We start from the raw sequence: 24,318 nt of genomic DNA, 5'->3' as shown, positions 1-24,318 counted from the left end.
ATGGTCACGGAGTCGCGCCCGTGGCCATTAGATGTTTATTGAGTGTTTTCGAAAGGAGGCATGGGGTTTTCTTTTATTGATGTTCCAAATAGAGCATGGGAGGACAACCTTGTCTTCACAACTTATTTTGCTACTTACTTTTGAATTTATTTAAACTCGGTTTCATTTATATACTACTTTACTAGTTTGGGTTTTGAATAAGGGCCTTAATGGTTACAAGTTGTAAGACTTAATTTGGTTTTATTTGTTGGTTTTGAGACTTAATTATAACTGAATTAGATTTTCCGCTGCTAATTTCTGATATAGCCTTAACGTTTGAACACATGGCTGTAGCACATCAGTAATTCTCTTAGATTTTGTTCAGGGTACTCATAGATTTAAAGAGAGAATTATTGGGGTGTTACAATATGGATGGAGTATAAATGCGATGATTTGGTGGCTGAGGACCCGTTAGCAGATGTCAAAGAGGTGCTGGCCAAATGGGGTAAGGTAAGCTTTCACAAAAGGCTTATTGGTGTGTTGCTGTTGTGGTTTCTTTGGAGTCGAAGGAATGAAAAAGTATTCAGCAATAATGATGTTCCTCATATGGTTGTTCGTGATTGTGTGAAGTGGATTGTTGATGATTGTGGTAAGTATGCAACAAATATTTATAGTGTAGTCACCAAGAAGTCTAAGCGCAGCTCTAAGGTGTGGATTCCACCTCTTACAGATTTTGTTAAAGTTAATTGTGATGCATGCTTGAAAGATGAGGGATGGGTGGGTGTAGGGGCTGTGATTAGAAACTCTGCTGATGATGTATTATGTGTTGGTACACGTAGAAGAAGAGGGAGATGGCCTCCTGAGATTGCAGAATGTAATGCCATTGCTTTTGGGGTAAAGCTTGCTCAACGGTATGGTTTCAAAAGGGTCATTGTGGAATTGGACAACAAGATTGTTATTGATCGACTCTCGAAGTGTGCTACTTATTTCTCTGATTTAGACACCATTTTAGATGATGCTTTCTTTTTTTTGTAAAGACCTTGATTATGTTTCGTTGTCTCATGTTAGAAGGGATGGGAACTCTGTCGCTCATCACCTTGCTAGATTAGTGCCCTTCGGGATTGAACAAGTGTGGGAGAATCATTGTGCTACAGAGGTTTCATCATATGTTCTTATGCACAAATTGTCCATTGATTAATAATATGCACTAATCTGTTTTTCTCAAAAAAAAAAAAAAAAAGCCCACCCACTTCCCACCCAAAAATAAACCCCTATACGAAAAACCTAGCAATGCTAAAGTTGCAAAATTCATCAATGGAAGAATCGATCTCAACAAATTAATTCACGAATTGCTGAATTCATCAATGGAACAACAATTTTCTATGCTATCAATCTCAACAAATCAATTCATGAATTTGAATCAAATAAACACAAATAACAATGAAGGTATTACTTACGCTTTTAATTTGATTTACTTTGGCCAAAAAAAATGAGTAAATAGTATAAATTATATTCAATATATTTCAGATTATTCGCAAATTACAATTGAAGATCTCAAAAACAATGGACCCGAACAGCATGAGGTTAATGATTTTGAAGAAGACGAACCAGAGGATCGACTAACGATAATCTTCAATTGAGTGCTATTTCTACTGTAACTGATGGTGATCAAATGCTATTTGATTGTGTTTGGTTGATTCAATTAGATTTAGGAACATGATATTCAAAATATTGTTTTGTGGTTTTGATTTGATTTTTCATTTTTTCTGAGAAAGATGATAGACATATTGTGTAATTGATCTAATTTGACTATTAAAGCTACGAAGTATTATTTATAAATCTAATAAAAGTCACTATGGCTATTTTGACATTAATATCTATAAGTATTACTAAAGTAACAAGTGTTGACATCATTACTTTTTTAAAATTGTACACGTGTCAGCTTCTCATTCATTTTTTCCCGCCTAAACTTTTTTTTCGTTTTAGGTTTTTTTTTTTTTTTTTTTTTTTTTTTTTTTTTTTTTTTTTTTTTAAATCTAACCATTGATTGCAAAGTAGTTTAATACAGTACATTAAACTTTTAGCTTTCAATACCTTTTCTTTTAAAAATCTTAAGGAAAACAAATATCAACCTTTTATATATGTGATTACTCCATCTAATTACAAAGTTTGCAAAATTTTATTGTAGACATAAATTTTCTTTTGTATATATTATTTGTGAGATATAAAATATTCCTTTGTTGCACATAATTGTGAGCGGAGGAAGTAGTTTGGTTTATGTTAATAATATCGTATGTAATACAAAGATTTTACATATTTTGACTGATATGTATTACACAATTATAAATTCTTTTATTATTATCTTAAGGTCACTATGCAGAGCTAATTAATTGTGTTTCCTATATGATGAGTTTGAAAGGACTGTTATTGTGAAAGAATCAATAATGTAACAAACGTGAATGATGAGCTTCTGAGTTCTGAGAAAGTGTTGTCATTGTTCTCAATTGTATTGTGACTTGTGACCCTTATTTAAATATATAGTGACCTCTTATATATATATATATACATATATATATATATATATATATATATATATATATACATATATATATATATATATTATATTGACTCTTATTTAAATATAGTGACCCTTATTTAAATATATAGTGACCCTTATTTAAAATATTGTCAACCCATATTTATACATGTATACAGTGAGTCAGTGACTCTTATTTAAATATAGTCATAGTTATACATAATGACCTTTATTTAAATATAGTGACCTTATTTAAATATACAGTGGCCCTTATTCAAAACCTATATTTAGACATGCATATAGTGACCTTTATTTAAATATAGTCGCATATTGTTATCGTACTTTTACAACATATCATTGTTTTTATCTTTACATAGCCTATTTAGAATTCGAACCTACATCATTGGGCATTTGCACACTGCTCTACCAATTGAGCTAATAGGCTTTACCATTAAAAAACAATTTTCACTATTTTCCAACGCGATACAACATGATTAGTTGATTACATAAATATCTAACAAACCATGTCACTTATCATATCTATATAGCTTAAAACCAATTTGAAGCTATTTTGATTTCATAAATATAATCCAAAATACATCATTAATTTTTTTTCCCTAATTTTTATGCTTCATCGTACAGACACAACACCGTAACACATTATACAAAGAAGTACATGTTCATTTACAACTTTTGAAACTCTTCATCAAAGTCATAATAAGCAACAGAGCACTTCCTTGGTAAGAAACAGAGTAGCACCAACAAACAAGTCAGCTTGCCCAATCTTATCATACACCACAACCCCCTTAAACAACACCACACTCACATCCCTGCATTCAACCAAACAGTAGCAGCAAAATTCTTAACCTCCACCTCGTCAACAACAAAAATTGAGCATAATATTCAGATTGATATCGAAGATCTATAATACACTAAACAAAAAAATACGAGAGTAAAAATAATAATACGAAATCATAGCAAAAACATGAATTATATTGAACAAATTAAAACCCTAGATCCTTAAAACTAAACAAGATCGAAGCAAAAAAAAAAAAAAAAATTAAAAAAAAACCTCTTAAGAAAGCTTCAATTCAAGAAAAAATGTTGATTAATATGCTTTAAAAGTCAAAAAAATCAACTCGAAAATTGAAAACTTAAATCGTTAATACTAAACCAAAGAGCTTCAGTTCAAGAATAACAAAACCATAATAAGCTTAGAAAGTTCAAAAATCAAGTTGAAGTAAGAGGATTTACCACGATTTTGTGTAACACCGCCTCGCGTTTAATTTTCACCATTGAAGAAGAAGATCAGAGAGCGAAAGTGTTGAGAAAGTGTTGCAGATGTGAAGAGAGAGAGAATGGGGCTTTAAAGAGAGAGAAAATGATAGACCATTAGATCTGAGGGAAGCTCACGTGAGTACATGAAAAGGGTAGTTGGTCTAGACCAGGTCTTTTTTTTTTTTTTTTTTTGACAAGAAGAAAAAGGATTTTATTAATGAAAGATAGTCAAATGGTACTTACAAACAATTCCTAGGAAATCTAAAATTCCAATACAAGTACAAATCACCTTAAAACTAGTTATATCGCAAATTCGATCGACGATCGCCTTAATAAAAAACTTCATCTGAAGTAATACAATCTGTGAGTTAGCTCTAATTCGGCTTGAGATCCAGGGATGAGTAGTTGTTTGGGTGAAGAAACTCATATAGCCTTCTAGATACTTTCGGAGACGATGAAACCCTAAATCTTCAATCTTTAGCACACGAACAAACAAAAAACATAAGCCTAATTGAATAAACCCCATCATAAAGATGGGATCCATTTATTGAAATCAATTAAAAAGTTTTTTGGGGCTTACCATCAGTAAAACCACCGGTGGAAGCCCCTACAAAAATTTACAACTGAGATCAGAAGAAAAGAGGTGGAAGAGAAGAGAAAAAAGGAGAAGAGTGAAGGAAAACCTTCAAAAAAGCAGAAAAAATCTAGCAATGGAGGCTAGAAAAACCCTCCCAAGGAAAAACCCTAGAGGGAACCAAAAAACCTTCCCACCAGGTCTATTTTAGAATTTGTACAATTCTTATGTTTCAAAATTACAAAGTATAAACCTCTTATAAATGAGTTATTTTTACAACTACTATTGATGATATGTTTTTTTTTTCCTCAATTTTACAAACACTAATGTTAAGTGATCGTTCATTCATGAATATATTAAAGTAATATAGATTCTTTTAGGATAAAAAGTTATTATAGTGTTTATTATATAACTTCCAACATTTCAAATATAAAATAAATTTTAATTCCTTTATTTCTATAGCATAAAATTCGTTTGTTTTAAAAAGTAACTTAAACGAGATACATGTATGATATTTTTAATCGATTAAAAAAAAATTCACAATCTAATATGATTGTTACTCTGTATATTATGGAAAAATGAAAGCTATGTATTACATTTTTGTACACCAAATTTGTATCGAAACATTTTTTACTCATTTTGTTCAAAATATATGCACATTCAGTATGTGTATTAACAACAAGAAAATCACTTAAACATATTAAGAAGTAAATTGCGTGCACGCACGCACACATGTAACTCTATATTTCTAGTTTCACCGTACAGTAAAGGAAATAGTGTAAATACACCCGTCATTGATTACTACCAAATACCTAATGTAGAATTCGGAAATGATGACAATTGACAAACATGCCTTCCTTAACTATAGTATTTTTCTTCATTCCTCTCTTTTTCAGTCTTGTATGTGTTTTTGCCTAAGCTAACCGTGATGACGCAACTTCTATAACATCATCATAATAAGCCAACAGAATCAGTCAAACATACAAGCCAAATATGTTCCTTCTCGAAAAAAAACTCTAGATATCAGCCAACTTAAAAAGAAGATACATTTCGAACAAAGTAAATATAGAGATGATAGTGCAACTCCCTATCATCATTGACAAACAAATTTACTATGTGTTATGGGGTATTTTTTTACAATGGTTGATCGACGATGATAGTCAATGACCAACGCCGCAAGACCAAGTCAAGATGGTTACAAGTGCTCCCTAAAATCAAGGATATTTAATAGTCAACAAGAATAAGTCTTCAAGGTTGTTTCAATGTATGTACACCTTAATGAAATCCAAGTACGTCGTAGGACCAAGTAAAGAAGATAACCTTTACTCCACTATTCAAGAAGACGGTTGAGGAAATCATGGAACAACCGCCCTCATCATTCGACAAACCACTTACAAGTGCCTTATAAATAAAGGAGCCTTCCTCCCCTAAAATCCACTCAACCATACGTATACAACCTCTCGCCAAATACATACACACTACTTCTTTCATTTTATCATCCACTTAGACATCCACTAAAAGGATTCCAAGCCAACTACTGTATTTTAATCCTACATGATATGCTAACCCTCTACAAGTACCCACATATCTTCTTTTCACTTAGCTTCCCAAGTCTTTATTCCACTAAGGGTAAAACTATTATTTCCATGCTAATTTCACCTCGGATGATATTCTATTTTCCTAAGTATATACCACCATAAAAATACCCTCCTTGCTATGTTACGAAGCCTACGTCCAAGATACCTTCATTTAGTTATGCTATTTTATATTTTACACGTATTAAACATACAATGTAATTGTAATCATTGTCTTTATGCCCGTATTATAGTGGATTGGTGGACTCATTGCCCCCTACGGTTTTTACCCACCTTCATTGGGGTTTTCCGCGTCACCATATCGTGTCTCCCCTCTCTTTCTTTATTTTTCCGTCATTTACTTTCCACATGTAATGTTTCCTATTTTAATTTAGTTGATCCATAGCCCGTATCCCACATCAAATCCTACTTGACAAAATTTAGCATAAACAATTCAGCGCCGTTTATGGGGGGATGCAGCTAGATTAAAATCTTAACCTTACAAAAGTTCCTCTCCGAACACATTCAAACACATTCCCATCATCAAGATATATCCAATCCCATAAACTGACTTTAACCACATAAGAATTGTTCGTGGTCCCGGCGACCAGACGATGACGACGCGACGGAGTGACGACGCCATGTGACAACTGTCAGCGTCGAGGTGGTGATCATTGACGATAAGATAGCAATGGATGTCAAAGTGGTGATCGACACCAACCCAATATATAATTCAAAAGGTTGCAACAAGGACTATATCGTCACCATCAAAGTAAACATCAAAGGAGGCCATGGAAAATGCTGCTTTAAGTCACGGGTCTCTCGATGTCACGAAAATTTAGGGTTTGCCGTTATACGCAATATTATTTTTCGTTTACCTAACATTATTTCTAGGCTATGTTGTCGCTGAAACAAGTATTATATTAGTCAAGTGATGCCAACCATCAATGTTAATGCCAATAAGGTCATTGCGGTCATCAGTCAGTAATTTGATGTCGCCAACAATAACTCGACGTCATTTGTATCGACGAAGAAAGCCAGTTTCGACGGCGACAGCCATTGTCGACGACGAAAGCCAGTTTTGACGGCGCCAGCTACTGTCGACGATGAAAGCCAGTTTCGACGATGACAGTCAGTGTCAGCGACATCAATCAGTGTCGACGAAACCAGTTAGTATCGTTGTCAGCAACCTAGTGTCATTAATTAGTGACAATATGAAGACAAATGTTGCTTTAATGATGATACAAGTAAGCTTTCACCTAATGCAATATTCAGATATTTTACTTGAGACTATTCTATTCTACAAATATTTTCATGAACTTTTATTTATAATATCAATTATATATCATGATATTAGCTTAGGCAATGCTTAGATTTATCTTGTGATGTCTAACCTAAGTAACAAGCGTATTTTTAGATACATAAAGTAAGATTACAGGTGGAGATCCATAACGTTAATTGATTGTGACATCGTATCTGAATAATGTTAGCAAAAACAACAAGTTAATGGTAACATTATTTTTTGTGGCTAACTTTATTTCATATTATTTGTATTAATCTAATGCTTTAATTATTTTTATTTGAATAAATTCTCAATGCTCGAATATCTAATGCTTCAATTATTTTGATTAATTATGTCAATACTTATTGATTTTTAACACTTTAGTTTCTAACTCTTTGATCATTATACTTTCATTAATTGCTGATTATTTGATTATTATTCATAGTTAACAATATAATTTTATGTGACAAAGCAAACAAATGTATAACGTTAACCTAGAACATGACATTGGGGGCCAGGTTTGATTTAAATGACATCCTACCAAGGTAACTTCCTATTATTTAAAATATATGTCGCCTTCCATCAATCTTGTCACAAACTCTAGCAGTCATCGACACCACCGAGGTACATATTCCACTTTATCAATTTTATTTTCTAAATTTACATTGTCATGATCATGCTCTTTAATTTGTTGCCTAGCTTAAAATATTTATTTTTGTTTCTATTGATCATCTTCATTAACGTATTATTACTTTGATTTTCTAATTAGCATTGTCATTGACATGATTCTACTGCCTTATAGTTTTACCTATTTTCTCTATCATCTTTGTTAACGTAGTAATACACATAGTTAATTTATGTTTTTGTTATTTGGCCTATTTATTATTCTTAATTGATTATCGATCAGTAATTCTTGTGATGAAACATGTGGTTACATCTTGATTTATGAATCAATGTCATATGCAATATCTAAATCTTTTTATGCATCGTTTACACTTCACATTTTCAATTTATTAATGACTTAATGCAAAAACCCGACATTAGTGTTTAGAGTGATGACGAACAGGTTACTTAACGCCGAAATTAAGCATAATGATTTCAATATTATGTATGAAAATATCATATACCTCGACGCCATGAAGATGATGACGTAATAAAGGTTATGACAACATGTATGAAGACGAAACCTCAATGTCACGGTGATGACGACCAAGGGTCACACCAACAAGTTGTAGCGACATTGACAAAGGATCAGAACATCAGATATTGTGATCGAGGGTCATGATGACACGAAAGTAAACTCTAACCTAGTTAAATACATTTATTTATGTCATCTTGTATGTTCTTTATCATTATTGCTTTATATTGCCTACATATCTGTGATATATGCTATTCTTAGAAATAGCGATTATTTTAACAAAATATTTCAAATGCTTACGATAAGTTGCTAATTAAGACGTCAAAAGAATATCCATCGCTTTATCCTATATTTTGCAGAATGCAATGAACGACGATGTCAAAGGAAAAAAGTTCATGACCAAAGCTCCGAACAACGGTTACTCACAAAGACGTTAGTTACATTGACATCCCCAAAAGGGATGAGTAAAACTGCCGCTCAAAAGAACATTGTATCAAACGAATCTCGGGCAAAATAGACCCTAGTGTTAGACGCCAAACACCCGGTACCTGAACTACCAATTTAATCCTCTATGTTTAGGGTTAGACGCCAGGGCGCAAGGGGTATTGGTGCACAACGATGGCCATACAACGATAGTATAACTTTGAAAAAGTTATTCTTCAAAAGAACATCGAAAGGATTAATAGTAACGATTGATCATACTGACAAACGAAACACCATAAAGCGCACGAGTCCTAAGCACATATAGTGTCTTAAGTCTCAAAGTGTCATAAGCATATAGATTATCGTTAGTGTCGATCAAAACCGTTTTAGAAAAACATTCTTTTATTCATTTGCATGCCCTCAATATTTTATCTATGAAACATTTTATTTTTCGTTCTTTAATTTAATTTGGTTTTCTCATGCATTGGTAACATAGACATATAATGCCCTATGTCGGAAGCTCTGGAATTACATTAGAGTTTATCCTTCGATACAAAATCATGCATTGATTATATTTGCTCACAAGTCTTTGTTCTCAACGGTGTTACAAAAGTTATCACATACGATGAAAAATTTGTGCTTTAAGCGCGAGACAAGGCGACCAAATGTTATCTCCATACAAAGACAACGTTTGAAATGTTAAAGGCCTTGACGCCTGAATTTATTACGGCGAGAACTCCACTTGGTTGTGATGCCAAGTGTGAACATTAAATACTTTCAATGACCCTAGCATCGGACATCGCAACAAAGTTCTCTGACTGGCTTTAATGCTAGAAAATGAGTTAACACATTAAGAAAATCTTTACTGATTGAATTCAAATTACATATGTGGCCTCTCCGCCAGACACCACGTTGAAAAGAGTTTTTGTCGCCCAAATGGTTCGACAACATATGTCATGACAAGAGCTAACGTGTCATCATTTATTTAATGTTCGTGGTTATATATTAACATGATGAAGAGACGGTTCAATTGCTCTACTTTCGAATTAAGCAACCTTAAAGCAAAGTTACGATCATCAACAAGTTTGATTTAACCTAATGTCTTTCATATATATGAATAATGAATTATTATCTTCTAACGTATGTTGTGGTAGGATCAAAAGTAAGTATATATTTGTTGTCTTATACTTCTTTTTATAATCATTATACATATTTAAATTTTTTCTCTATCATCTAATTATCCAAGTACTCAATCTATGTTACAACATTCGAGAGTTGGCAATATCGTTAGTGTACACAGATATCGTCGCTTTCTTCAATGGTCTTAGCACCTGAATCACCTGTTTTAGCCTTGTCGCCAGTTTATTATTTATTGACAATCTTCGACCAACATCGTGACCATCACTAGTAGAAAAAATGCTATTTGTAACTGGCGAAATTGACTTTTTGTAACTAGCATTGTTGTTTGTGAATGCCACCGTTACAACTAGTGAATATTATTTGTAACCGGCTAATATTAGTTACAAATAATGTACTATTCGTAACTGGATTAACTTAACACCAGTTACAAACAGACTATTTTCAAGTTAGAAAGCATACTATTCGTCACTGGCAGTTACACCGGTTACATTTAGGGTATTATTAGTAACTAGCAAATCTTAACACCAGTTACGAATAACATTTTATTATATTTTTAAAAAATGGCAATAGTAGCAGATGCCCCTAGTGCCACCACCCACGCTACACTTTTTTTTTTTTTTTTTTGTGAAGCACCATAAATTATTAACCCAACTTTTATAATAAATACAATGAATATTAATCTAAGCCACGTAAGGCCCAATTTAATCGACATTACATCATCAATTATACAATATAGGACATGATGTGCTTGTAAATTACAAATATGTCACCAACTTTCAACTACAAAGGACATGTATGTCATCCTAAAAGAATAGAGTGATAAGAGATTATTTGAACTAAACAGAATAGAGCATTATTGTGATATCTAAAACAGAACAATCTGAGAACTTCTTGTAGAAATCATCCTCACTTAAGTCGTTCACCATCATCTCACTTTCCTGCTAATTATAAGAAGGAAAAATAGATGCCAAATTTTTAGCAAAAATCCTGCAAAACAAAGGAAACCAATATAAGATTAAGAATTTCAGTTAATCTATGTCTTTTAGACGAAACAAATTATCATGTTAGTAAACATATATTGATAAATCTATATGGTTATTATAACCTCGTCAAATCTAATTTAATAAGTATGACAATTAACTATTCTATAATATTCTAATACTAATATTAAATATTATAATGCTACAAACTAGAAAATGACATTGGCAAATAGTATCAAGGAGCTTAACACTAATAAAACAAAATAGTAGAGCTTAGTTTTTGATTTCTATAAGAAATTCTCATATTGTTCTATTTTAGATTAATATTAATTGTAACAAGGTAGCATAATTAAGAGCACCAATTCAAGCAACAGCAGCAACAACAACAATAGAGGCAGCAACAGCAACAACAAGAGAGGCAACAGGTAGCAGAGACAACTTAATTAGCATTGAGAGCAACAATTACAGATTGAGTACAACTGTTCAAGCTTCCTGTAAAATAGTGATGTTTAGACCTTGGGAAACTATTAGAGTATGTTTCATAAAAAATTTGTCACAATATGCAATTGTCATAGAACAATTTACGCTATAGAAGCTGTACTACAAGATCATATCACTTGACTTATGTTATATATAGATTTAGCATTGTTCAAATAGAAATTTATCCAAACAAGAGACCATAAAAATATCCCTAAGAACTTTCTAAAGATCTTGTAAAACGCATAAAAATAATAATTTTCATATACTTGTTTTACAAAGGAAAACCATTATATCCTCTACTTGTCATGCCAGATTGTAAGATACAATAGCATTCTCCTACCAAGGGAAATAGGGAAAAGGATATGGAAACAACCAATCTGTCAACTACTTAGTATAAAAAATAATAATAATAAAAAAAATAAATAAATAAAATAATCACATCATTTTAAAGTGGCTTAATTGTATAAGAGGATTCTTATATTCATCTAGTCCACGCTATTACTCAAAGATACATCATTAAAGGCTATACATATACATAAAGTCATAAGGCAAGGCACATATTTCTAGTAAGCAACCTATTCAAACATAATATTGATATAGTTGCATTATTATGTTATACTTGGCAATATTTAGCAAACAAGAAAGCATGCCAGTTTAGAGTGGCCAACAATATCCTCTGAAAGAGTAAAAGCTACGAAATAAAAACATCTTACGTTACTCTACATTAATGCAAGAGGAGATGAACATTATTTTGAAAGGCGGGAAGGGGTTCCAATATCTATTAGGATTAGAACTCGCACCAGCATAAGCAAAAAGAGGGGGTTGTTTGGCCATTATATTTCCCGTAAACCTTCTGCTTATACACTTACATCAATCAAAATCAGTTTGTTGACTAAAATCATATAGAGATATAGAGTCAAGTTCCAATTGTAGCCACATATATAACATTTTTATATTGTATAATCACATAAATTCCAAACTCTAAGGATGTATATCTGACTAAATGCAATAGGGGTGAGGAACAACTTACTGCTTTTAGATGGTTAACCGCAAGGCCTATTGCAATAGCAGCCCCAAGACTTGGTTCAACAAGTATCATCAACAACTGGAAGAGATGAAAACAACCAATTATATAATCTGAAAAATTCAAGAAGCATATACCCTCATGAATTAACAAACTAACAAAAAAAAAAAAAGCAATTCAAACATTATAAGACAAAGTATAAACTCTAACATTCACAAAATATCATTATAATTCTATAAAGATTTACATTTTATCAAAAACCTGGTGTACAACTTCTGAAATTCATAAAATGAGGGCCTACTTTAATGTGTAAGCAATAATGAGGACTAAATTTTGATGGCATTCTCTCACATAATTATGCAATCCAAATCAAAAAAATTTAATACAAGGATGAATTGCAATGATAGAAATTGAACAAGGAGGGTGAAATTAGACCTTTTTCAGTTCTTTTCAAAGTACCAGTTGCGCCAAGTATATCACCAATATCAACAAGTGATTTTAAATGAACAAACTAAGGTTGAGAAAGCTTATCCTAGCCTTTTCATATAGTAAAGCTGAATTAATAGAAGAAATAATATGAGTATGCAAATGCTTTACTATATTACAGATTCATCAGTGAATTAAGTAATGAAGAGAGAAGACCTTGATAGTTCTAGAATTATCTTGCAAGGGTGAAAAATGAGAGCTTCAATCAAGGTGACACTATATTAATTAATGCACGAGAATAAACCTATTGAAGCACTCATGGATTGACTTTTCTACTCGAAATAGAATCGGGAACATTATTGGTCTTGCATAAGTTCATAATTATAACAAAAAATTAACAGAACATCAAAGTTTCCAATTTCTGCATGAAACTATACTAGTAACTTGTATTCTTAATAGCTAGTGCATTTTATTAAACCTAAGATTACAATAATAAAAAGCTTGTTCTTGTTAGTTAATTTTGTTTCTCTAAAAATACTGATAATTAAATTGTAAATTTTCTCGTAGAAGGATAACAAACAAACACACAATATATCATAATTAAAGATTTTCCCAGAATTGAATAGCCATACCGAATCTTCTAGCCCTGCAAATTGTTCAACAAGCCACTGATTTAGGAATTTCAAGTCCCAGTTTCTCTTGCACTCAAAACTCTCGCCCACCAGCTGCTCAAAGTGATGTTCTTTAATCAATTCTAGTTTAATTTACTATGAAACCCGAATTTGCAACTAGCAAGTGATAAAACCCCAAAACCATTATTATTAAATTAAATTAACAAACAAAAGCACAAACCCTAGAATTCTTTTTTAGTTTTTTTTTTCTCCAAATAATCACTTCAAATTATTAAATTAATCAAAAATACATAAATTAGGCTGAGATCGAGAGCATACCTTGATGATATTCTTTGATGAATGAGTTTTGGAGAAGCTTTAGAGGAGTTTTTGAGGAGCTTTCACTTTAGAGCAGTTTCAGAGTGAGAAAATTTGCGCATGTTTGTGAAAATGGGGAAAAAGAATACAACGAGTGGTAACTACTAACTATGAATCTATGACTCTATGACATTCTACCATTCGTCGACGACATCAGCTTCCTTCCGTCGACGACCAACTTTTGTCCATCGACGACACCAGCTTTCGTCCGTTGACGACCATCTTTCATCGTCATCGACAACACTTGCTTCCAAAGTTAACAATAGCTTTTAATGTCAACGAACAACGTCCAACGACGTCAACTTGGCAGCGACTTAAGATTGCATATGAACGAAGAGCAACATTAGAAAAAGATAGCGACAAAAGCATCAAGAGTAAAGACACAAAGGCAAGGACACTAATATTGAACAAAGTCAAAACTGAGTATAATTTTCCTAGTTGTTGCCGTTTTCCAACTAAGAAAATGGGGGCTATTGTTATGGGGTAATTTTGTATAATGGCTGACCGATGATGATAGTCAATGAACAACGCCGCAAGACCAAGTCAAGATGGTGACAAGTGCTTCCTAAAATCAAGGAGATTTAACGGGTCAACAAGAATAAGTCTTCAAGGTTGTTCCAATGTATGTACATCCTAATGAAATCCAAGTACGTCGAAGGACCAAGTAAAGGAGATAACCTTTACTCTACTATTCAAGAAGACGGTTGAGGAAATAATGGAACAACCGCCCTCATCATTATCCAAACCACTTACAAGTGCCTTATAAATAAAAGAGCCTTCCTCCCCTAAACTCTACTCAACCATACGTATGCAACCTCTTGCCAAATACATACATACTACTTCTTTCATTTTATCATCCACTTAGACATCCACTAAAAGGATTCCTAGCCAACTACTGTATTTTAATCCTACATGATATGCTAATCCTCTACGAATACCAACGTATCTTATTTTCACTTAGTTTCCCATGTCTTTATTCCACTAGGGGTAAAACTACTATTTCCATGCCAATTTCACCTCGGATGATATATGTAGGGAATAATTTCTACCATCCCACACTTGAGCCCCACTGTGATCATACAGTTAAGCATGGTGGCATCCAAAGGGAAGAAAGCTAGAGCAAAAGAGTCGTCAACAAGTTTTAGGAACTTGTAAACCGTTCACAGGGTGAAGGTTACACCCCTTCACGATCCATGAGATCGCTAACTCCATAGTGGTTCCGAACCAAGACTGGATATTGGGGGATGAAGTACAAATCCAACCTAAAAGAGATTGAACCTGCCCTAAATAGGACTCTACTTTATTCTTCTCATATTCATGTGCGCTTTCCGACTAACATACAATCAATATATTAATCTTAAACCTGTTTAATCTATGTTGGTTGATTATTAATGCACAAACAAATCTATTATTGGCGATCACTTGAATTAAAATCATGTTAGCCTAAATAAAATTATTAATTATCTTATTAAGCGTGATTTCAAGTACAAATTCCCTTTAAACCTGCAAGAGAGGGCGTGATCAAGCAAAAACAACAATATCAAGCAACATATAATAAATAACAACATTCATCATCATAACAATCAATCTTATCAAAGCATAATAATATTAGCAAGATCCTAGACATGATACTAACAAGATTAATAACAAATCCTAGCATGTCACTAAGCAATAAAGATCAAAGATTTAGCCCTAACATGATACTAACATGATAAAAGAAAATAGGAAGCAACCTAAGCATGATACTAGAAACATACATGATATTAGAAATATTAGTTATTACCTTAAACATGATACTAGGAATTAATATAATCTAAAAATGATTCCTAAAGAAATAGAGCAATGAAATTACTCACTTTGTTGCCTCGTATCTCTTTCTATCAAAACAATACACACGTTAGTAACTTCAATGAAAATATTAAATCAAACAATTAATTTAAATAATTGAAATAGGGATTTGGGACCAAACCCTCATAAATTATCAACCATTCACGTCTAGGGCGAAGGCAACTTCGAGCTTGGCTAGGTTTGTCTAAATCTCGAATGATGTTTTTGAAAAGGCTAGGCTTAGAAAAAGGGAGAAAGAATAAGCTTCTAGCTTGAAGAGAGAGAATAGATGATTGTTGATGATTGTTGGTGATTTGAAAACGAGGAAATATGACCTTGTGTATAGAGAAAAACGACTGAAAACGATTAGAAAAGAGTCAGAATTCGACTCGGAGTAAAACTGGTTCCGTCGCGACGCGACAGCGCCATCGCGACGCGATGAACCTTATCATGAAGTGATAGATCCTGTACGATAAAATTTGTATAGAGTCCTTCTTCCAATTGAATTTGGATAAGTAGAGTCCGTACTTATCTTTTATTAAATCAAGTTTAATCCTTAAAACACTTGTTTTATTTCAACTAAAATTCTTTACCTTTTCTAAAAATATAATTATTAATCCTAATCTCTTTAGAACTTAAAATAACCTTCTAGACTATGTTACGAAGCCTACGTCCAAGATACCTTCATTTAGTTATGCTATTTTATATTTTACACGTATTGGTGGACTCATTGCCACCCGCGGTTTTTTACCCACTTTCATTGGGGTTTTTCGCGTCACCATATCATGTCTGCCCTCTCTTTCTTTATTTTTCCATCATTTATTTTCCGCATGTAATGTTTCCTATTTTCATTTAGTTGATCCGATCCCGTATCCTACATCAAATCCTACTTGACGAAATTTAGCATAAACACTATGGTGGAGGGAAATAAAGATTCCCTCAAGGGCATTGATCTCCACCTTTTGAACCTGGACAGTATTACATATATGAAGAGATTAAACCTGGGAACAAGCTGTCAATATTCTTCTCTAAAGAGGATTCTATATAATCAAAGTTGTTGAAGAAGCCTCTATTAGCTAATGCAAGTGCAACCTCATGTGATTCAGCTCTTTTGAGGGAGATATACCAATGTGTTGCGTCTCAAGAGGATATGTCCATGTTTGTGAACAAGACAAAAGTCAATTTGTCAAGCCTATTCTCACCCCAGCAGGAAGATGACAACAATATACAGTTGTTGCCGAATCGCGGAAAATCAATGATAATAAGGTATGTCACAAATACAATCTCTGTCTTTTAGCGATTTATGGATGCCATTTCATTGCAAACAAAATAGTACACCTAGTTCCTTTAGTAGTCGAGAATAAAACCAGATTATGTTTGTCACATAAAAACTTCTTCATGAAATGCAGTACTTCGTATCACCAAATTCAAAATAATGCTAGTAATATTATATTACAACAAACATAAATGTTTTTTTTTTTTTTTTTTTTTTTTTTTTTTTTTTGACGAGAACAAACATTAATCTTAATCGACATGAAATTTGAATTTAAAAAGGCAATGACTTATCACAAAATCCCTTATTCAATTAATTACGTAAAACACATTTGTAGTTAGAATTATCCTAAGTCTTTTAAAACACGCATGTGGGTAAACAAGGAAGAGGAATGTGGAATTGTTGATGAATTTTCATTGAAAACAACCAATTTTATCAAGGGTGGAGCTAATTTAAATTAAATTATTTAATATGAAAAATTAGACATGAAAATTCGAATAATAATAATAATAATAATATCAATATAAAGCACACATATTTTTATGTGTCAAGTATATATGCACATAATAAATCTGCAATATATTATATAATATAAATTATAAAACATATAATATATTATATTTTTATGTGGATTTTTAAGTCTTCATTAAAGTTTATATAAATCTTTTTATCTCTAACTAGATTAGATGTCGCGCAATGCATGATTTTGACAAAATTTTTATAATGATTACAACCTTTAATTAGTTAGTTTTTTTTTTTGTTTTTTTTATTAAAGTTGTGTAGGAAAAATTTCCTTATCACCAATATTTTTTTTTTAAAATTTTTTTTGGGAATACCGCATTACCTGTACGTAAATTATAATCTCTTTGATAGATTAGTTAAAATTACATATTGCATTATATTTTTTTTTTAAAAATGCACTACTAAAAGGTTATAATAGGTTCCTTTTTATTTATTCTCCCATCAAATCTTCTTTGAACAAAAGGAACATCATTCAAACACTACATTTTTTGACATCAGCAAGTCCACTACATTAGAAGAAGGATTGAACAACTAGAACAAAAGGAACATAATTCAAACAAGAAAAAAAACTTCAATCGATCACTTGGCGATCCAAGTAATATTATCTATAGCTAAGAAATGACAGACGAGAGTGCCTGGTTTGGCATTGATGAGTTGGAAGACGAGGGAATTTGAGCCCTATGAAGATGTCTTCATATGACAAACATTAATCGCAGTTACTCATTTTCCTTCTTTAGCTACAAAAGGAATTAGACATACAATGGTGTTTGCTATGAAATGGCATCCATAAATCGCAAAAGGATGGTATTTGCTCTTGTGACATACACATACCTTATCATCACCGATTTTTTGCAATTCTCCAACAACGGTATTTTGTTGTCATCTTCTTGCTGGGGTGAGAATGGGCTTAACCAATTTGTCTATTTTCTTGTTCGCAAAATTCAGCATATCCTCAAGAGATGTAACACATTTGTACCTCTCCCCCCGAAAGAGCGGCAGCACATGATATTGCACTTGCATTGGCTAGGTGAAGCTTCTTATAAACTTTGACTCCATATGCCCCTCATTAGTGAAGTGTAGCGGCAGCTTATGCCCTGGTATAAGCTCTTCAAAAGTATGGAATACCGTTAAGTTTAAAAGGTTGAGATCAATGCCCTCGAGAGTATCTTTCCCACCACCTTTCCCTCCATAGTTTTTCTTTTTGTTAATTATAATGGGGAGAATCTGCTCTATCACCTCCATATCCACTTGTTTGGAACATATTTTCTCGTTGAGCTTGCTGATATTTAGAATTAGTGGTTCATGAAAAGAATTAGCAAATTTGGCATTTTGTATGTTTATTGATTTTGTTGGATTACTATGGTGTTATAGAAGCTCTCAAGGCTAGATTTTGCAAAAACACGTGAGGGAATGAAAAAAGGGGAATGAAGAAAACAACTAAGGAATCGGAAGCTATGTTGATGATAAAGTTCGTTTGTTTTTAAAACGTATTTCTTAGCTATTGATGATAAAATTCGTTTGTTTTAAAATGTAATAACTTAAAACGAGAAACATTTATGATATATTTTAATCGATTAAAAATAAAAAAAATTCACAATCTTATATGATTGTTACTCTGTATATTATGGAAAAATGAAAGTTATGTACCTTATGTACTACATTTTTGTACATCGGCTTTGTATCAGAACTTATTTACACATTTTGTTCAAAATAAATACACATTCAGTATGTGTATTAACAACAAGAGAATCACTTAAACATATAAAGAAGTAAATTCCGTGCACGCATACATACATGTAACTCTATCTTTCAAGTTTCACCGTACATGAAAAGAAATAGTGTAAATACACCCGACATTGATTACTACCAAATAGCTAATGTTGAATTTAGAAATGATGACAATTTACAAACATGCCTTCCTTAACCATAGTATTTTTCTTCATTCCTCTCTCTTTTTCTCGTATGTGTTTTTGCCTAAGATAACCTTGACAACACAACTTCTATAACATCATCATAATAAGCCAACAAAATCAATCAAACATACAAGCCAAATATGTTCCTTTTTGAGAAAAAACTCAAGATATTAGCAGACTTAACAAGAAGATACATTCCGAACAAGTAAATATAGAGATGATAGCGAAACTCCCCATCATCATTGACAAACAAATTTACTATGGTGGAGGGAAATAAAGATGCCCTCAAGGGCATTGATCTCCACCTTTTGAACCTGACAATATTCCATACATATGAAGAACTTAAACCTGGGAACAAGCTGCCAATATTCTTCTCTAAAGAGGATTCTATATAATCAAAGTTGTTGAAGAAATCTCTGTTATCCAATGCAAGTGCAACCTCATGTGATTCAGCTCTTTTGAGGGAGAGGTACCAGTGTGTTGCGTCTCTAGAGGATATGTCCAAGTTTGTGAAAAAGACAAAAGGCAATTTGTCAAGCCTATTGACAGGGTAAAGTCGTATCCCCTAATCAAAAGTAATACCTAAGTCCTCTAGCTAAAGTAGATAGGGAAGTAGGGTCGAATCCACAGGGAAACTGGTCTTTCTACTCCTAATTAATTAATATAATCTAAATTATTAAGGTAACCAATTTATTGTGTTTAATATGAAATTATACTACGGAGATTAAGTTTAGAGAGAAAGTCGATAATAAGAAGGCCTAGGGTCATAGGTTCACCAATAATTAATATTCCGGGATAAAACATAACAATCAATTAATTAACATTGCACGGATAACATGATTAACAGGCTCTCGCAATTTATTAACCAACATAGATCTAACAGGCTCTCGCAATTTACTAGATCTAAGTTCCTATTTGAAAATAGCCTTTAACACTAAATTAACATCTGCTCGATTCATCAATTCAATATTGCTAAACATTCACAATCAAATTACATCTGCTCGATTCATAATCCAATTGCAAAGAATTAAAACAATTCAATAAGAAATTATCATGAAATATCAATAATCAACAATAACAAATTATCCCTTCATATTAATTATGGATCCCCATAAACCCTAGAATTAAACTACTCGGACATAATTAAATCTAAAACAAGCAAAGTAATAAAACAAGTCATAAGGAATTGAAAGGAAGAAATTACTGAAATTAATTGAAAATGAAATCCTACCAAAGACGGCGGAATTACAAAGTAATCAAGAACAAGAGTAAGGTAGAGAGAAAAGTCTGGAGAGAGAAAATATTAAGTAGAGAGAGAAAGTAAAACGAAAAAGTCTAAAAAAAAGATACTAAACTTGCTTAACGGAAAAATATTTATATTAAGCAAGAATCCTAAACTAAACAAACTTAAACGACGATTGAAAATCTACTAATGCTAACACGCGCCCGATCGGGCGAGGCACCGCCCGATCGGGCCCGCCTTTTTACTCCCAATGAATGTTTCTCTTCTTGCGCCCGATCGGGCGCGCCATCGGGCGGAAACCCTTTGGGCTACTTGGACTCCTTGTTTAGGCTTGTACCTCGGCCCAAACCAAATATCCTCCTTGGGGCTTTAATCATTCGGTCCAATGCCTCATCTTCTCATAAGTCGAGCCCTTAATCACCGGTTCGATGACTCTAACCGATCTTGGGCTATGAAAGATGGTCGTGCTCCTCCAATGCTCGTAGTCGCTCCATAAAATCTCGGGAAAATGCTCCAAGAGTGCAATTCCCTATAAAACTCAACCAAAACTACAAAAACACTAGAAAACACATATTAGTAATAAAAGTGGCTCTAAAGAGCCAAAAACACTACCAATTATGACCAAGGGACGGGGGTAAAATACAATATAAATTGGACACATCAAACTCCCCCAAGCCAAACCTTTGCTTGTCCCTAAGCAAAGATCTCATCAATGAACATATAAAACATGCATCATCCCAATACACAAAATCAAGCACAAACGATTCAAGATAAATCTGATGAACATGCTTCAATGTCAATCAATCTCACACAGCTAATTATCATTCATCCCCAACAATTGTCAAGTAAAGAAAACCACATGAACATATAGAATTCAAGACTAGTGCTCACGTACTCAACTCTCATTTATGTGGCGAGTAAAAGATGTACTCGATCGCTCTCCAACCAACCCATTTATTTGTGAAAAATGCCCACCCATCTCACACTCTCGTGTGTTTAAAACAATGAACGCTCAACCTACTAGTCGACTCGAAATATGTCAAATCATAACTTGCATTGATAAACAACACTTTCACATTCACACAAATCTATGCACAAAGGTCGGAAGGTTTTTAAAGCTTGCAATGTAAGGCTAGGGTAAAGGGTAGGATAAATTTGGGAATATGTGAGAGAAAATCTATGCATTAAGGGAGCCAAATCCTAATAAACCCATGATCGAAATAAATGATGATCATAAATCTCCAACAACATAACTAACTCTAACAAGAATCCACCAAATACAACTCCAAACAATATAAACAATCCCAACACTTACAATTTCACTCATAAAAATATGATAGTATAGAACTTAAGTGAAATACAAACTTTGGACTCATTCTTTTTTTTTTTCTTTCTTTTCAAACTTGAATTTTTTTTCTTTTTTTTTTTCTTCTTGAACAACCTTCAAATAGAACATTTGAACATTAAATTTTTTTTTCCTTTTGCTCTCTTTTTTTTCTTTTTAACTCATATTGGAAATTTCAACTTTGTAACACAACATATCAATATTTTCCAATCATAAAATCAAAGAACAATCACTCTTCTTTTATTCCCACATTGTGCAAATAATGTGCACACCACAACTCCCTCACCTCTCCAACTAATAGCTCCCCCAAGCCAAGCTTGGGACTAGTAACCAATGGGGCTCATATAGGCTTGTAATGTGGCTAAATAAACAATAAAAGGGCACAAGCAACAACATGGGTAACAAGAAGGGAACAAATGTATCTAATATCGTCTGAAGGCTTCCTAAGAGAACAAATGCCTTCGTCTTCCTCAATGTGCATAATATTGAGCTATATAGACATTACTAATAGTTGCAAACCAATACTCAAATTCATTGACATACCAGGAACTATGGAACTATCACACATTCCTAACCAAATCAACTAGTCAAGCACTATATTCACAAATAGTTGGCAAAATTGACGCATGTTTAGGAATCCAAACAATTAAACTTCAAATCATGATCAACGAATTCACAAAGCTCATAATCATATACCAAGAATCAAAACAATATTTTCCAAATATGGGACACAGGGAAGCATGATTTACAATTCATTGGAACGTATTTTTGGATTTTTTTCCATTTTTTTGAATTTTTTTGAAAGCGATAAATCTAATCCTGAGAAAGAAATATAAAAACTATACTAAGCACACCAAAAGGAAATAAATAAATAAAATAAAAGAGAGTGAAAGATATACCATACGAACACGAGAACCTCCCCCCAAGCTAAATCAGACAATGTCCTCATTGTCTTAGAGGGAAGCTAGTAGTCAAGGTGACTACTCCTCAACATCACCACAATAATTTCACCAAAGCCTCGAGGATTGCAATGCATCTCTGTGGAACAAATTTGGGCAAGAAAGAAACAGAGTGTTAGTGGGGAAAATATAAAAATTGAGTCAGGTACACTATTCTGATCATAACTTTTGATGTATAAGTGATAATGCAGTGATTCCAATTGCATTGGAAATTAGACTTGAAGAGCTTTCCAATGATAGGTCACACGCCAAAATCTGATAAGAAACGCAAAAATTATGGCCTGTCAAAGTTGACGAATTCTGCTGCCGCGTACCCGCGCCCGATCGGGCGAGCTCTGCCCGATTGAATACGAGTGCAGTTCCAGCGTGAATGAAGCCTTCTCTAGCTCAAAATCTGCACAAAAACAAACTCCCACAAGCATAAGTTACACTCTCCTTACCTCTCTAAAAGAAAAAAAAATAAAAATATAAATAAAATATATAAAACACACACACACACAAAAATAAGAAAAAAAAACTAAACTAAAAAGCAAAATAAAGTACGGGTTGCCTCCCGCAAAGCGCTAGTTTATCAAGGTCCCGCTCGACCATACTCCTTCTCTCAATCGGAAGAATTCAACGCCTTGAGTAATTTATCAAACGCTTCTGCAAACATTTCATTAAACACTATATAGGGCTTAATTGCAAGCACATTAATCCCTACAAAGAAAAGGTTAGGAGCACATAAAGAGAACTCAAGGTAGAAGGAAAAATCAAAAGAGAGAGATGAAAATACACCACAACCTTCTACTTCCTCCGTTAAAAATTTAGAATTAATAGAACGAACATGGAGGTAGTCATTGTCTTTATAATCCAATAATGACTTGAAAATTTCACCCTTACGAATAACGTCGTCATCAACAAAGGAATTTTCAACCACCGTTTCTACAACTAATGATTTTTCAATCACCGATTCGTCAACCAATGATTTTTCAACCACAAATTCTATAACCGATGGTTCTTCATACTCAATGACATTCGTATTATTATAGTGTCCATAGACTTTTTCATCAAGAGCCTTCCAATAACTTTCATTAGCAACTAATCGTTTCCGAATATGATCATATGTATATGGAAAGACTCTAAAATCATCCGGAGCACGCACAAAAAACTCACTATAAGGGCATTCAGGATTTTCATGACAAAGACTTTGACAACTACAGTAGTTAGGTGCTGCATAAAAATCATATAATTCTTGTAGTGGTGTAAGCATGGATATTTTCAACTCATAAAAAAAAATTTTAAAAAAATAAAACAAAATAATCTAGACTCTAATCATAATTAGAAATAAAAATAAAACCGTTTCCCCCGGCAACGGCGCCAAATTTTGACAGGGTAAAGTCGTATCCCCTAATCAAAAGTAATACCTAAGTC

At 33.0% G+C, this 24,318-nt stretch overlaps 1 protein-coding gene across 1 annotated transcript; it reads left to right on the top strand.

The window, feature by feature from the left end:
- Window positions 1–411: 411 nt before the first annotated feature.
- LOC145564925 (uncharacterized) lies at window positions 412–1,177 on the top strand. Its single transcript, XM_081625079.1, has 2 exons — window positions 412–953; window positions 1,048–1,177. Exons 1-2 carry the CDS (start codon window positions 412–414, stop codon window positions 1,175–1,177), a joined length of 672 nt encoding a protein of 223 aa, XP_081481205.1.
- Window positions 1,178–24,318: the final 23,141 nt, after the last annotated feature.

Source organism: Chenopodium album, chromosome 10 (assembly GCF_948465745.1).
Source record: "Chenopodium album chromosome 10, dcCheAlbu1.1, whole genome shotgun sequence".
Lineage (NCBI taxonomy): Eukaryota > Viridiplantae > Streptophyta > Magnoliopsida > Caryophyllales > Amaranthaceae > Chenopodium > Chenopodium album.
The sequence above is the reverse complement of the archived record's forward strand: the minus strand, read 5'-3'. Positions and strand labels throughout refer to the sequence as shown.